The 17106-nt window shown below is 39.5% G+C and overlaps 1 protein-coding gene across 3 annotated transcripts in view; it reads right to left on the reverse strand.

The window, feature by feature from the left end:
- MACROD2 (mono-ADP ribosylhydrolase 2) overlaps window positions 1-17106 on the reverse strand; it is a 1343640-nt gene that overhangs the window by 865959 nt on the left and 460575 nt on the right. For all 3 annotated transcript variants that reach the window (XM_045009265.1, XM_045009263.1, XM_045009264.1), the window contains exon 5: window positions 9132-9248. In XM_045009265.1, the coding sequence (XP_044865200.1) occupies window positions 9132-9248 (117 nt within the window). The remainder of the gene's footprint in view (window positions 1-9131; window positions 9249-17106) is intronic.

Below are 17106 nucleotides of genomic sequence, written 5' to 3' on the forward strand. Positions count from 1 at the left end.
AGAAATCATCATCAATATCTCCCTTTCCAACACATTAACAATATATGTGGTGTACTCACTTGCTAGTGATTGGGTACAATAAGTCATTAAGATAATTGCAGCCAATTAGACCATATTAAAACACAGTAAAATATTGTATTACAATTATTTTCAAACAGGACTATAAAAGGCATAAATTGGGTTTATAAACTACCCATAAATCAATGAGAAAATACACTCGTATATTTTCATTGGTTTTGTAAACGGTAAACTATTATAATTCCTTTCATATGAAAAATCTGAATATAAAAACTGTCATGCTAGGAGAAGTTTTTTCTAATTTTTTGTTTCTTTTTTTTATTAAACATTTAAGTAGCGATATAGTTCTGAAAGATATAAAGAAATGTTGGCAGCACATATTGTAATGATATGTTGGTTATAACAAAGAACTGGAGCTAGGAGGTCCTTCTTAGTTCAAACCTTAAAGCTCAGCATTGTCTCAGTGAACATACTTCTTGACCTTCTTTTGGCTAAATCAATTTTGCTATAAATAGTGTAAAAGCTCTGGCAACAAGATGCTGCTACTAAGTTGAGGTTCCTTGGCTAAACAGAGTATACAAAGATCCTTCACTGGAAGGCAGTTATAACTTTTATAAACTCTTAATTACAATAATGATGTATTCCTAGGCTTATTAGCAGCGCCTTTAAATCAATCAAATACCCCAGTTGCTTGACCAGTGGCACAGCTGCATTTCACTTACATATTGAAAGACAATCATGGCAACAGAATGAACATCCAGGGCCAAAAAGTGGGTCGGCTGCCAAGTGACTCTTCATCTAACAGTTATATATCCCTGGGCCACATTTACATACTGGAAATGCTTTCAATTCAGTTTTGCAGCCAGTCCGCATTAAGAAAATTTTGAAATACAACAAACGGAATAATCTTGCAATGATGGTGCTACGTGTGTGCAGTTAATACCATTGTGCCAGGCTGGTACCAGGCCTTTTGTGGTTCCTCCCCCTGCTGGAGGTCTTGCGGTCCTACCATACCTTGCACCAGGAAGAGAGTAGCAAAGGTGGGGCCTCCAGACTTGCCTAGAAAGGCTGCAGGGAGGAAGCCAATCAGAGCCTAGCAGGCTCAGTTAAAAGGAGCTACAGGGCCTGAGTAAGCCAGTTCCTGGCTGGGATCAGAAGGGTGCATCACTTCAGCCACAGGAGCCTGAGCAATAACCAGAAGTTGAGCTCTGTCTGCATTTTGCTTTCTGCACGGAGAGCGTAGATCTAATGTACTAGGTGACAGGGAAGAGACCCAGTGGGAAGAAGCCCAGGGAATACAATAGCAGCTAACTGATGGAGTTAAAGGGAGCAGTGCATGACTGCTGTTTGTAGGTTGAGACACAGAGTAGTGGGTGGGCCTGGGTCCCCCCATCGGCTACTGGGGAAGTGGTCTAAGCCCCAAGAAGGGGATAAGGTTCTATACTAAAAGCCCAAGAAAGGGGCTGGAATTTAAACAGACCCAGAGATGGGGCTGAAGACCCAGGAGAGGGCCACCCATTTGTTGGACTTTGTTACCCTGGAGGGGGATTGAACTAAAGAGATGACCTGGCTGGAGAGCTGGGGCAGTGAGAATCAGTGAGGAACAGAGTCTCAAGGGAGAAAGCTCTATAACAGGGCAGGGACAGACTTAAAGCTAGCCCAGAAGGGGCTGAGAACTGAGCCCAGAGATAGGGCGAAAGACTACAAAGGGCAAAGTGATTGGCAGGGGCGGCTCTAGCGATTTCGCCGCCCCAAGCACGGCGGCACACCGCGGGGGGCGCTCTGCCGGTCGCCGGTCTCACGGTTCCGGTGGACCTCCCGCAGGTGTCCCTGCGGATGCTCCACCAAAGCCGCGGGACCAGCGAACCCTCCACAGGCACGCCTGCGGGAGGTCCACCGGAGCCGCCTGCCGCCCTCCCGGCGACCGGCAGAGCACCCCCCGCGGCTTGCCGCCCCAAGCACGCACTTGGCGTGCTGGGGCCTGGAGCCGCCCCTGGTGATTGGCCCTGTTGGACCGTTGTTACCCCACAAGGGGTTCATCCACTATTGACTGTGTGACTTAGCTGGAGGACTGAACAACAACCTATAGGGGGCACCAGGAGAAACAGGAAATTGCAGCAGCACACCCAGCTGACAGGAGGCACACATGAGAGGTTTTGCACCCCTACATAGCCATATTGACAACAGTTTCTTTATGGCATGCTCACACTATGAAGTGAAAAATCATGTGAAATGATTAAAACAAGTATTTTTGAATCAACGAAGATTAAAGACTAGTGAATATAAATTCATTTTAGACAAATGGGAGGTTTTTTTGCTCGATTACAGTAGCTTGCATAGTGTGGGTGTGCGCAAAAATTAAATTTTCCTGTAGACCAGTTTGGAAGTACTCTACTGCAGCTCCACCACTGCAAATCTGTGTAATTAACCTTTTTATTCTAATTCTGTAAGTGATCTGAAAGCAAATATGCACTATTTTGTGGTCTTACCTAACACTGGTCCCCCTCAAATGTTCATCTTTTAAATACAGAAAATTATTATGCCTACATAGTAGTGGCACACTTAAATCTCCAGATAACTTTGATTAAACAAATCCAGAGGCTGATTACTCCCACTGCGGCTAATGCCAGTGTCACTACTAACTACTTATTTCACAGCAGGATTTGCCTTAGAGACGACATTAACATTATTACTCCAGATTGATCTACATTGCTGTTTTGGATTGATCAAAAAGATAATGCTATATATGGCATTTCCTAAAGGACTGTACTAAATTTAAACAGTGAGCAGGGAAATTTATTCTAAATAGTGCAGCTTTATTAACAATATGAAAATATATTAACAGCAGCACTACATTTCTAGTAGTATATTTAATTTGAATAAGGATGTCTTTTTGCTTCCAAGTTTTAATATCAAAGTAAGTCACCGAAATGAAATCTACAAATACAATACGTTCCTGCTCAGTTATATATCACATGAAAAGAATCTAGCACTTAGTTAAAATATAGAATTTACAATGAAAGCTAGCCTGTAAGATTTCATTTGCCACTGAATGGCTTGTCTCGTGTTAGAAACCACAAAATATTCTCTTTTTCTGGGTTTCTATTTTTATTATTAGAACTTAAAAGATTTGGTCATTAAAAAAAATATTAGCAATAATATAGGACCATCCTTAGGGCTTCCTACTCCCACAGAGTGCTAAGTGCCCATAATATCGATAGCATTTTGTCAGTGTGACTTCAGTGGGAATCAAGGGCATTAAATGCCTTGTAGAGTCATGCCCTAATATTTTAAATGTGTTGTAATAGTCCCACCTCCCCCCTCATGATAAATTCTACAAGCAGATAACAGCCCTTGATGCTGTTACGCACCCTCGGCTCTGGCTACAAACTGAACTCACATCTCAGTCCATTTTCTGCCAGAAGAGCCGGCAGGGACTATTAATCAAATGACACACAAAACAAGAGTTTGCATATCTTTTAAACAGATACTGTTCATCTGTTATTAGAGTATGAATACATCAATACACTACTCAGTGTTTTAAGACCAGTTGTGCAATACTTAGAGGGAACTTTTCTTTTTAAAGGGATAAACATATGAAGTATAGAAGTTAGCTATCAGCCTGAGATAGGCATTAATGAAACATTCTTTGTGTTTTTAAAATATCTAAAGTGTTTGTTAAGTAACAATAGATGACACAAAGCTAAATGTGAACTCAGTAACTAAGTTGGTTGGAATTTTATGGAGTATGGGTAGCCTTGTGTGGGCTTCTGCAGCATAGTATAATCACCATCTGGCTTCTAACTTCTACTCTAAGTATACTGACTGTTAAATTAGCCTGGTAAGTAGAAAATGATTTCAGCCCTACCTTAATGTAGGCTGTTCTGCTATATTGTGTGGCTTTCTGTAATGTGTTCTTAACCAACATTACCAGAATACAAGTATGTTCACCTTAATTTGTGCAACATTACGACTACTTGAGGAGGAAGAGAGAGGAGGGAACTTTCCATTATTTCATGTGAAATCACTTGGATGCAATATTTTACCTGCATGTTATGTATTTCATATGGTGCTCTCTGACCCTAATGTTCTCAAACAGTCTAGTAGTTGCAATATTCTAACCATACAAAAAAGAAGACGCCAGTCTAAACTACAAATCTTGATCTCTCTCATCCAGAAATGTTACTTTTCACTTCTCATTATGTGAAGAAAAATAAGACATCATCTTATTTAAGATAAACTTGGCAAAACATGAAGTAATAATACAATACATAATGAAGTAGATTTCAAATGTATCCATTTTTTTCTGTATAGTTTATCACACCCTTCTATTTACCAGCTACAAATTTGATAACAAAGCACGCGCTCTTTCAAATGTCAAATTATCTCCAGGAAGTGTTTTTCAGAGTTCCCTATTTAGCAAAGCAATATTCAACATAATGTTTTGAATGCTAAATCTTCTAAAACATTGAGTTTTCACGCTAGGCCCAATCCCACAGCATGCAGAATGCTGTGCCCGTATAGAGCCCTGTTGACTTCAACGGACTACTCTCAGTTAAAGATCTCTGTCTTTTCAGGATCAGGGCTGTGATGGGCTGTACTCCTCACACTGGCCAGGTGAGCCCAATCAGCCAATTAAACTGCAAATGGGAGATTTAGGCTGTGTGAAGGACACTAATTAGGAGGAAGCTCACCTGTGAAGGAACAGGCAGTGCTTCTATAGAGCCAGGAGGTTGGTAACAGTGTAGAGGAAGCCTGTAGTCTCTCTCCCTGAGATAAGGGAGAAGGAAGGGGAGATAGGAAAGGGATAGAAACCTAGGAGGAAAGGGTTACCTAGTAGACCTAAGAGAGAGGGGTGGAGAATGAAAAGCTTGGAGAAGCACGACAAGAACTAGTTCAGGGGCAAGAGCAGTAAGGAGGATGTAGCCGCAGACCTTAACTGCTCACTGTAGGGCCCTGGGCTGGAATCCAGTGTAGAGGGCAGGCCTTGGTCCCTCTACCATCCACTGCAGAGTGGTACTGCTAAGGGCAGTGAACAGGAAGATTTGCCTGAGTCACTGCAGGAGCGACTTAAGCAGGGCAGTGGGTGTGAGAATGACCTGACACTGCCAGTGCAGAAGGATTTTATGAGACTCCCCCGGAAGGGGAAATCAGAGTGTGACCTGACCAGAGGGCCGAGTCACGAAGCAGCCGTCCTGCGACTCCGTGAGCGGGAGGAGAGCAGAAACAGTGGAAGAGGAGAAAAGGGGTGCTGAATCGGGTGGACCAATCACCAGAAGTAAGCATCACCCAGAGGTGAGAAGAGCACTGTGTAACAGGGCCATAGACTGTGAGATCCTTGGGGCAGGTAACATGTCTAGAACAATCTGGGGTCCTGTTGCATCAATGAATAATAGTAACATCCATGTTGAAAAATATGGTACTGAACACTGAAAAAAATGTATTTAGGATTATCACTCAGCCAAGTACTGTAAGGGAGCAAAGCAACAACAAAAAATGATTAAAAACATGTGAATTATTAGTAACTTAATATAGTTAGTATTTAAAAAACACCAAAAGCCATGGTGATACTGCCAAGGCAAGTTATAATCCATGTAGTAATATCTTCCAAACAAATTGCTGATACATAAGGATAATATCATCACTGTGTAACTGGATGACTGACTTTAGGGCTCCTGTTTGGTATAGTTCCTGACACAAAAGACAGATAGGAAATAGTTTCCAATATCAAATTTTTATACTTTTATTTAAAAGCTGACATAAATTGACTTAACAATATGCAATGGCTCCTGGCTTCTGTCTCCATGAAAACACAGTACTGAATAGTTAACAATTCTCAAATGGATGTTTTACAATTGATAAGTAACAAATTAACCTTTAACAAATAGCTTCTCAAAGAACAAGGGTAAATGACACTTGGTCAAAACATATTTCAATGAAAATCTAAGAGAACCCAAGAAAATCTAATTTTGCCCTTCTGCACATATGTTGTCTACCCTTGTTTTCTTGCTGATCTGTCTGTTTGTCACTGGGTGCATATTTTCCACATGACATGTTGCTATTTGAGCAAGTAAAAAATACAGTTGCAGAACTCTCATTTTGTGACATTTCAATTTCTGGACAGTTTGCTATTGCAACAACAGGTGATTAAGTGGAACACTTACTGGTACTTTTCTGTCTACATTGCTACAGGTATCATTGTATGTATGTGATTTTTAACCACTCCTAAAATAAAAAACTATACATCTCAAGCCGGACTTCCTTCCACAAAAACTAACAGGTTTGAATTAAAACCCATCAGTTGTTGTAAAACTGACCAGGAGCGGTCATGCATTTCTCCTCAAACAAACAAAGCCCTTTTCTTTCCAGTAGTGTTTGTTGCTTTGATTTTATATTGAATTGTTCTCATTAAAATATATGAAAGGAATTATGCACCCAGTGGTGAGTAAGTTCTATGTCTCATCCCTCCCACATATTTTAATGAGAAAAAAATAAATATCAAAATTAAACATGAGCAAACCAATTAAGGAAATGTAAAACTACTCCCAAACTTTACCCATTTCCAAATCTAACACCAAACCAAACTATTTTTAAAGGTTTGAATGTTTTTTAATGTTTCTGGGCCTCTGCTCTCCCCAGTTCTCGAAGTCCCAAAATTCAGTGGAAACCTGTTCTCATGAGATTTAAGATGTTGAAACAGTCTGAATAAGCATCCAAATTCTGGGATCTAAATCAACCACAACTATGAAGGTTTTTGGGTGTATCTTCATTGATGCAGACACAGCGAGGAAATAAGGACAGACGCTTGGATGGATTTTAAGCAGCAGGCCACAACATAAACACAGGGGAGGGGCACTACCCGCCCATCACCCATACAGTCATACCAGGCATTTACTTGATTCCAGCATAGAGGTTACAGGGCTTCCACCATATAATCTGGAACTCCAGGTAGGCTCTCCTTTGCCTACCCACTAGGACTCAGCTTGCTCTGAATCCTACCACACAAATCCCCATTGTGAGGGAACAGAGGGTGCAGAAGGGTGGGGACCTCAGCCTGTGAGGACCATAAAGTCTAAACCTATCCCATGAGCCCAAGGCCCATCACCAAATTCCCAGGTCATTTACCTCTGGGAACCATTCATTTTATGCTTTTAACCACACTGGAAACCATCCCCAAGTTGTGATGAATTGACAGCTCAACCAAGTACCTCAGCTAGGTACTAAGTGCATTCCTACTTAAGCCACTGTGGCTTGGAGGTGCCATGAGGAAGGAAAAACACTTCCCTGTCCTCTGCCAGTTGGCCATGGGAGAAAAAATTCCTTCCTGACCCATAGTTCAGGTGGGCTACTGGAACAGAGTTGAAAGAGGCTCCACATGGCCCCTGCCCTAAGTTAAATCCTGCGAGCTGGGGAATGCTGGCCAGCGGGTGCCAGAGATTTCCAGGGGCTGAGGAGCTACCTGGTGTCCCTCAGCAAGTGTCTCCCTCCCTTGTTGCTGGGACTGTCCCTTTCACTGTCGGCCTATCATCAAGTTCCCCTACCCATTGAGGGCTGTGGGTAGCATTTAGTGAAACCCTAGCATGAGTGCTGGTAGTAATGTTATATAAAATCATCTTATTTCAATGGGGATTGGGCAAAGAAAGGGTTAGAAAGAGGTTAAGGGCTTTATAGTGGCATTATATAATGAAAACTTGACCTAAAACATAGTCTTGCCACTACTTCTAATTCTGGAATAATTAACTCAAGTTGACATTTTGAAGTGTTGACTGATTGTTTCTGGACAGGTAACATCTGTAACTGACTCTCTTTCTATACAAACCTTCCCAGTATTTTTGGCCAAACACAACCCCACACAACTATGCCCCTATGGGTACTGCTCAGCACTTTCCATGCAGTGGAATTCACACCTTTCACGATTCATGAATTACAGACGGCAAAATCTGGCTGTAAACCTTAACAAAGATTTCTATTTTATAGTTATCTCTGTCACTTAAATAATTACTAAGTTGGCATGTGTGTAGTGTTGTTGTGTTTTTGTTTTAATTAGGTAATTCCGTTTTAGCAGAGACGATCACAAAACAACCAGGAACAAAATTTTCATTTTTGTCTAACGTACACCAGCAGGACCACGGAAACACTACGTCAAGTCTTAATAACTGCAATGTGAATTAGATTTTACAGGAAAACAGCCTATGACAAAATCAAAGAGAAAATCTGAATATGTTTTGCTAAAGCACGCTCCTCGCACTGGACTGTGTGCATAACTGAGAACCTGAGGTGTCACGAGAAGATCCTCATGGTGCTTTCTTGAAATTCACATATAAGCACCTCTCTTAATAATACACATCTCTGTAAGATCCCAAATCGATAATACTTTCTGCATTTATACATTTTATAGGATCTTAAATAATATTGAATCTTATCATAACACACCATTAATACCCTGATGTTTATTTTTCCAAGTTTGGCTCAACCTCTATGTAACAAGGTCAATCAAATAACCTTCTACCTTTTTAAACAGAATGGGAATTTTAACAATCCCACATTCAAAGTGCAAAAACATTCCAGCACTGAAAATTGCATTCCACTGAAAGCTAAAGTGTGACAGATGCCTTCACAGTAATTGCCAATCAGCCTCTACACAGCAGCTGAAAACACAATACATCACTTTGATCTCCTCAGCTCTCAATGTATTCACAATCAAGAAATCTGCGTGACGAATATGAAATCTGCATCATTTCCAAAAACTGTCTCCATGGAACTTAAATATGATAATGTACACTTTGTTCCTAGTCTAAGTTATTTCAGATCCTCAGACTACCTACCATATATATAACAGTACACTATACCTTGTAAAATATATAAGATAAAACATGCATTGTGTTTGTAGAACACATTTATTTCCATTACGTAGTACAGCTGAAATAATTATTTTTAAAAGTTTACATTGTTGCAAGGGTGGGAGAGGAAGAGATTGTCACAAAACATGCTTAATGAAATCACTGCTAATTTTCTAAACGAATAACTAGTTGAATTAGACTTCTTGGGTGGGGGGAAAGCATGTGAAAAGTTTGTCTGATTTAAAAAAAAAGTGTGTGAAGAAGTTGACTTACATTTGGCAGGCAGGTCATATCCACAAGTAATTTTAGCTTGTCCAGTCTCACAGCCACACAAGTTGCGACATTCAGCAACTAGGCAGGGTCCAGCAGCTCTGTGTATACAGCCATCCACTACAAAAACAAAACACATTGATTAAATGTTAACTAGTATGATATATATTCATATGGGTATGTGGATACAGACAGATATTTACTGCAGATTTAATGTGTACAGTGTGCGTATGCATACATACCCATGAGGGTATGTATATTTATTACACATGTGTACAGGTGTACAATAATATTTCTGCATAATAAAACATGCTTGACCAACAACACTTAATATTCAGTCAGCCAGCTGTTGAGTGGGAAAGAAAATGAAGTAGAAAAAGCAAAGCATATTTCAAAATGTTATTACTGCTATTTATAAAAAGAGTAGAAGGAACATCTAGCCAAGGCTCTAGGCCACAAGTTACAAAAACAAAGTCGATTAACCATAGCTCATCAAACTCCCCTCTACTGCTCACATCTGATTTCTCTTATATTATATAGACCATTCAATCTCACTGGACTACTCAGTACCTGCATAACATAAAATCCCAAGAAGTAATGTTCATTAATTTAAAAATTACAATAGCTATCTTGTTTTGGCACTTTTTTACATTTGTGCAATACTCAAAAGTTAATTAAATCATAATTACAGAAGATTGCAATAGCAGCTAAGTATGCAAGAAAACTAGTACAGTTCATGGATCTTATTGCCCCCAAGAGTCAGCAATAAGAATCTCAGCAGTAGCAGAGTAGTAAAAATACAGGCAAAGCAGTTTTGCCAACTCAACAAGCAATCAAAGAAATCACATTGTGATTAGCGAACAGAGTACAGGAAAGCACAGTATAAAATAAGGGAAACATTAACTGAATCAAAGAAGTAGTTGCCATGTGCCATTAAGTCAGCAGCAGTGTCAAAGTCCCATCAAAAGAAAACTGCAGAGCCACCATTGCTGGTGAAATGTTTCCTATATAGGTTCAGATGTGATGTTAACACAAAAATAAATAAATAAAAGCAGAATAAGCCAAAATATAAAGGCTGTGGGTGTATGCATATTTATGCACACAAAGTAAAAACGTATTATATATGTACTATGCAGTTGTTGCGTTCAGATGTAACCAGTTAAAAGTTTAAGGGTCTCAGGGATAGCAGGTTTGGTGGCACTGTTCTATGCAATGAGATGAATAGGATTTCAAGAACTTGCACGAGAGATGTAGACATTCTATTCTCTGTGCAGTTCTCGGAGCTTCCCGCATGGTGTCATATGGTGGCATGGCAGGGCTAGATTGGATGGATGTGTCACTGTGCAGAGCCACTGACTGTTCATCGTTCAACCCCTTGAAGCCAGATACAAGAGCTTGGGGAACTCTTGAAACCCTGATTGGAAGATTACTTCCCTGTTAGGATACACTGTGTATTCAGAAGGGTTGTATAGAGTATGGACTTGGTACTCATGGTGTTGAACATCTCCATAAGGTGCTGAATGCCCACATCATCAATGAAGTTAAATCAAGTTGAGGGCACTTAATATCCTTGCAAGACTGAGCCCTTATTGCATTTTAGAAATTCGATTGCTCTCTTTGATGTGCTTTATGCCTGTGTTAGTATTCACACAGCCCCGATAAAATTGTATAAATGATTCCTTTTAATCCATCCTGAACATATGCCCTTAAATTTCCAGCACGTCATTCTGAAGAGTTTTATACTAATCAGTGAGAGAGAATTCCAGAATTCTGTTTTGTAACATTTCTACTGAAATATTCTGCACTTGTCTCATTCAAAACAATATCTATAAAATGTGTGTCATAAAGGCCTCCAGCCATAAGCAAGTTGTGTGCTACTTATCATAATACTGGGTAATTACTGCTCCATTGTCCAGCTATGTTGGAAAAAGGACAGGGGACACTGGATTTAGTTTAATTAGGTTGCAACTTTATTCTTAAATGTCTGGGCATAACCGGCAGATAAAACTGCAGGTAATTCTATAATCCTTTCAATATATATCTGAGGGGGGCTTCTGTCAGTCCTCCCCCTTACCCATCCAGGTCCCCAGCCAAACCGCTGCTGGGACCTCACCAGCCCCCGTACTTGAATGAAGATCATTGGGGGTCTATACAGGAGGGGGTATTGGCTCCCTCCTGTACTAGTCATAGGAGCCTTGAAACCCCCGTTTATGCTCCTTTAAAGAGTATTTCCTTTAAATCCTTTACCAGTCCATTGTATCTGGTCACTGTATCCCTTCTCTACAGAGTACCTGCACTGGACATCCGCCCCACATTTACAAAATGAGCTGTAACATCATAGCCTAAATCCTGTTTGACGTTCGCCCCAGCTAAGCCCCCCTAGCCCGCTGTGGGGACAAAACCTGTATTTCACCAATTCTATAGGTGGGAGCTGTTTCACCTAGTCCAGGTAAAAGAGGGATTGGCTTTTCCTGAACCAGCATGGACGTATATAGTCCCTCCTTTTCCGATCACCTAGTGTCCCCATGCTGACCTGGACTCCAACTGCAGCAGAAAGTCACTCCCTGGCTCTCTAGCCCTTAAATGGGTGCACACATTTTCCAACAAGCCAGACAACAGCCCCACACTGCTTAATATGCAGAGAGGTCATTACCAATTATAGTCGCTTATAATCCAAGGCTCCCTACTCCCTAGATAACCTAAAAATGTCATTTGAAATGTGTTTAAAACCTCCAGTCAGTTGACTGAGATGCTAATATAAAAACTTAAATTTATAACCTATGGGGAGTGGGAAAACACTTCAGATGTTTCCAGCATTCATATTAATGTTTTTTAATTGAGGAACTCCCACCTTTTCCCAATCCAAGGATCAGTAAAACCAATATATCTTGTGACCTCATATATTTTTTGTTAAAATAAAAAAGTCTTTACAACATTAATGCTTCATCAACTATCAAGATAAAATACTATTCTGAATTATTAATCCTTTCCAGTATTATGCCCCGATTCACAAAGGCACCTAAATTCACTTGGTGCCCAAGTTGCCAAAGTAAAAGTTCCCTAGGCGCCTATGTTTCAGCTTCTGGGTGTGCACATTCCTGCATCTCTCTGGGCATCTGGACGCATCTCTCTCACCTAAAACCAACAGTGATTCACAAACCAGAGAAGATAAGCATTTGGCTCCCCAAGGCACAAGCAGGACGTGATCCAGTTAGGAATGCTCAGAGGTCACCTATCAGATCGGGTACCATCCAGAATCCAGCCGGTGGAGGAAGTGGGCTGTGTGCTAACCATATCACTTTTAGCCCAGCGGTTAGATCTCTTGCCTGGGATGTGAGACACTGTGGTTCAATTCCCCTGTCTCTACCAGAGGGAAAGCAGAGATGTGAACAGGGGTGTGATGCCTGTCAGGAGAGTGTTCTAACCACTGAACTATGGGATATTCTGATATGGGGTTCCCCAATTCACTCCTACTGAAGCTGTTCCACTGTGGCTAAATAATAGAGAAGTGGTTGGAGGAGGGTGATTGGACTCCAGGGTCTCCCACCTCCCAGCAGGGTGCCCTCACCACTTGCTTACAGAATCATTCTCACATACACTTGCTCTCTCTCTGGATAACCATCGTTAGGATAAACGGAAACTGCAAATTTTGTATAATTTCTAGGTGTGCTTTCTTTTTATATATAACATCAAAGAATTATTTGAACAATTACTACTGCTGCATTAAAATCATCATGCTGAGTGGAAAATGTGAATAATGCAAAACATCATTTTACAATTAGATGTAGGTCTATCTTTAGTAAAAAAAAAAATCCTGTAAGATTAAAAATAAAGTGTGATAATTCTCATTGCAAAAAATATATGCAATGAAACCGACTGCCAAAATGAGAACACACTGACTGCATAATATAAAATATCTGGCAAAGACAGGAGTGGCTTGGCAAATTTGAATGTGATACTTCAGTTGCTGTTAAAACACGTCTTAGCTATTTTAATTCAAAAATCATGTACAGGGCATGCATAGAAGATTTATATGAGATATTTCATTTTCTCTAGGAGTGTGCTGACTGGCAATGCAAGCTAGAGTGAAGTAAGCATTATTAGCATAACTTAATCAAAATTACAGATAATGGTGACAAGTCAGGAGGGAAAAACGATGGCCAAAGATATACTGTTATTGTATAGAGATGGAGGAAGAAATGTACATGATAATATTGGCATACTGCCATATTACTTTTTTTTATAAAAAGATGAAGACTCCAACATATTGGTTTAAGACATTTCAGCTGTATGATCAGTTTGATCTATAACTGATCTGCAATTCTGGAACAGATTTGTTTCATTCGTTTGGAAAATATTAACCATTCACCACTCTTTCTCTCCTAGAATCCTTGTATACAACTAATTGTAAAAATCCAGATAATTAGGATTAAATCTGATCTAATTTGTATCATGTGGCAAAGATTAATTATCACAGAGTCACTTTCTTCTAACATTGAACAAAAGCTTCATTAGAATAAGGCGAACAGTGTTATTCTGAAAGCTATTCTGTCTCTTTCTCTGCTTCACTGGTGAGCTTCTGCACAGAACCTTCCTTAGGCACCTCCAGTTGGCTTCCTACTACAGAATTAAGGAAACAATGCACATAATGATACCAACTGCCTTTGTAAAGCACTTGGCAATCTATGGTGCTAAGTAAGAGCTAGGTATTATAATTCAGACCCATAATCCCCAAATTATCATATGGATGAAGAAAGTCCTACAGATCAAATTGTCAGCTGTATGTGACAAGAAAGCATACAAGAGTCAAAAGGGTGGAACCTCTCTCAGAAATGTAAGCTGCATGTTGGACCTGGATTCTGGCATAAAGACATCTACTTACACTTCGTTTTTTGTTTGTTTGTTTCAACAGAAATGATTTGCCAAAGTTGTTAAAAAATTACTAAATGTTTCAGTCCAACCAATCTGAATTTCCAGGTAGACATCACAGGACTGTCCCGTCTCTGAGATGGAATAAGTAGTTTGTAGACAAGGCAATGTTTTGGTTATCAGCATGACTGTTGAAATGACCTAAACATGTCGCCTTCCTCTATAGCCATGAACTAATTTTCATGTCATGAATTCAGATTTGACTCTATACTTTAAATAGTTAATGTCTGTACAAAACTTTGAACATATAAAGCACAATAAAAACCAGTATTTTTTTTTAAAGTATCGCCCCTCTATTTTTCATTTAAAAATATTGGCAATCCCATCACAACCTGTATAATTTAGGACCCAAAAGAGACAGTATTTTTTTTTCTTAACGTTCCTGGAGAAGTAGTTAACTAAGAAAAACCTCTTCTCAGTGCTAACAGATCAATGTGATGGAGTGCACAACAAGGAAGTAAACTTTATTTTATTATTGATTGAAAATCGCTGCTTAAGAGAAGACACAAAGGCAAAATCATTTTGTAATGGAATTTTGTTTTCAGGCTTTTGAAAGTGTATTAAAACAATGAAGTTTAAAAAACACCTATAAAATACTGTCATCAGTGGCCTGATGTAAAGAACAATACAAATTTAACATTTCACTCATGAATTCTTTTTACAGTAGCTGTATGCTAAAACTTTATCTGCTCTTTGGAATTAAGTGGTTAAAATTATACAGCAAACACTAGACAATCTACTGATGTACAATGTAGGATAAATGTATTTACAGAAAATCTCTTAAAGCTGCAAATGAAGCAAAACCACAGAAAATGCAGAATTAAAGGTGCCATGGGATGCTGTTTAAAAAAAAAACAAAAAACAAAAACCTCAGCAGATCTAGCCTCGCAATGCAGATGGTAATAAAAAATGGTAAGGTAATCAAACACAACAGCAAAACAACACAAAACTCAGGGGAAGGACTCAGACTTCTTTTCTGACCTTGTATATTGAAGTCTGGATGAGCTGGAACTCACTGTATAAACAACATAACCAGTGACGATATATAATATATTTTAAAAAGCTACACATTATTTTCCCCCAACTCTTGCTTTTCAGTTTCTTTCCCAGATTTACATTTGTCTTCATCAGGAAGTTCACAAGATGTAATTAGAAAAGTTACTGGTAGGTGTTGTGTCTGTCACGCAATACTGTTTTCCCACATGAACGTTAGGACTGAATATAAATTAATATAAATGGATGCTTTAATGATTATATCAGATGTAGTCAGAAGGAGGGGCAGCAGGGAGTTGTTTTGGCAAGTTTATAACACACTCGTAGTGCAATCAGAACTAGTGTTCACTACAGAACTCCTTAGGGGAAAGGGGCCATATGGAAACTGAAAAAGAAATGATCCCGGTTAGACAAACTGGCAAAGCATGTCTCGGAAGTTCATCAGCATCAGAGTGAACAACAGAAGCTGACTACTAAACAAAAATTATTTCCTAACATTGATCATTTTAATTCCCATTGACCAGCCCAAAATGATTCAGAAGATGAGAAAAGATGAGAAAATGAACGGACCAAAACCACAATTAAAACTGAGATTGTCCGAAACAGGCTAGATTTTAACATATAGAATCCAATTCTCCTCCTTCACACAACTCCACTGAACTCCATGGTGTTACACAGGTGGTAACTGAAATGAGAATTTTACCTATAACCTTATATTAAAAGAACCTTCATATGAGATGTTACCACAATGCCACTGTCACTTTGCTGTGCCTGGAACTTACTGGGATAATGATAGTGACAAGTGGGTACCAAAGAGAGCTATTTACCAATGCTGTAAGGGATTTAACTGAGTCAAGTCAGAAGCTGGAGCAATAATTAATGAATGCAGAAGACAAGACTCATCAGAGCACACCAAGCAGGGGAAGTCAGCAATTTAGGGAACCCGGACAGCAAAGGGAGACATCAGGCAGAGAAAGGGGATATAACCACATAGGGGGAAAGGCTCAGAAACAACAACTTTCTATATAGCGGAAGAATAAGTGCAAGAAGTGGATTTGTTTCAAGAAGCTGACTTTTGCTTGGGCAACTACTAGATTGCCTGAACATTCCATATCTATGGCCACCTTCAGTGGAGTCCACTGTACCTCAAGATGTATCTTGTTAAAGGTATAACTTATCCAGGAGGCAAGTTAATTAAATTGGACAAAAAATTGTTTTAAATGAAATGGTATGGTAAATATGGGTTTTATGTTTGTAAATTACAGTTAATATAAAGTCTCTATAGTATTTAGAAACAAGAAAATATTGTGATATTATATTAATTATACTATTAATTTTATTTCTCTTTTTAGTCTAAGCTGCTTGGAACATTATACAATAGTTCAGAATGAGCCCAACCCTGTTTGCAATTCAGTCAATGGCAAAACTTCCACTGATTTCAACAGAAGGGCCCAATATAGTAAACATATGTTCACTAATAAAAATACTACAATAACATTATCCTCTAACGTAACAGCCAGGAAAGCAAATATAGGGGGAGTGCATGAGGGGAAGGAAAAAATAAGTTTGGGGTAAAACTGGGAGAGCTTGACTGAGATAGATGTCAAGGAGAAACAAGTGCCCCACCACAGGAGCCACTAGCTGCTGCTATGAGTGGTGGTGGAATCCCTAAAAGAGAAGCAGTGTCAGAACAAAGATGCCAGTCAAGACGTGACTTAAGGAGGCAGTCTATAATAAAAACACCATTAAGCACATTAATGAACTGAAGATTTGTAATCAATGCATCCATTTTAAGGGCCTCCAACATAATTACTACTAAACATTTTGTACTTACTTAGTACTTTCCATCCAGGGATCTCAAGACGTATAGACACAAACTACTTAAAGGGGGGAGGGATAGCTCAGTGGTTTGAGCATTGGCCTGCTAAACCCAGAGTTGTGAGTTCAATCCTTGAAGGGACCACTTAGGGATCTGGGGCAAAATTAGTACTTAGTCCTGCTAGTGAAGCCAGGGAGCTGAACTCAATGACCTTTTGAGGTCCCTTCCAGTTCTAGG

This window comes from Mauremys mutica, chromosome 3, assembly GCF_020497125.1.
Source record: "Mauremys mutica isolate MM-2020 ecotype Southern chromosome 3, ASM2049712v1, whole genome shotgun sequence".
Lineage (NCBI taxonomy): Eukaryota > Metazoa > Chordata > Testudines > Geoemydidae > Mauremys > Mauremys mutica.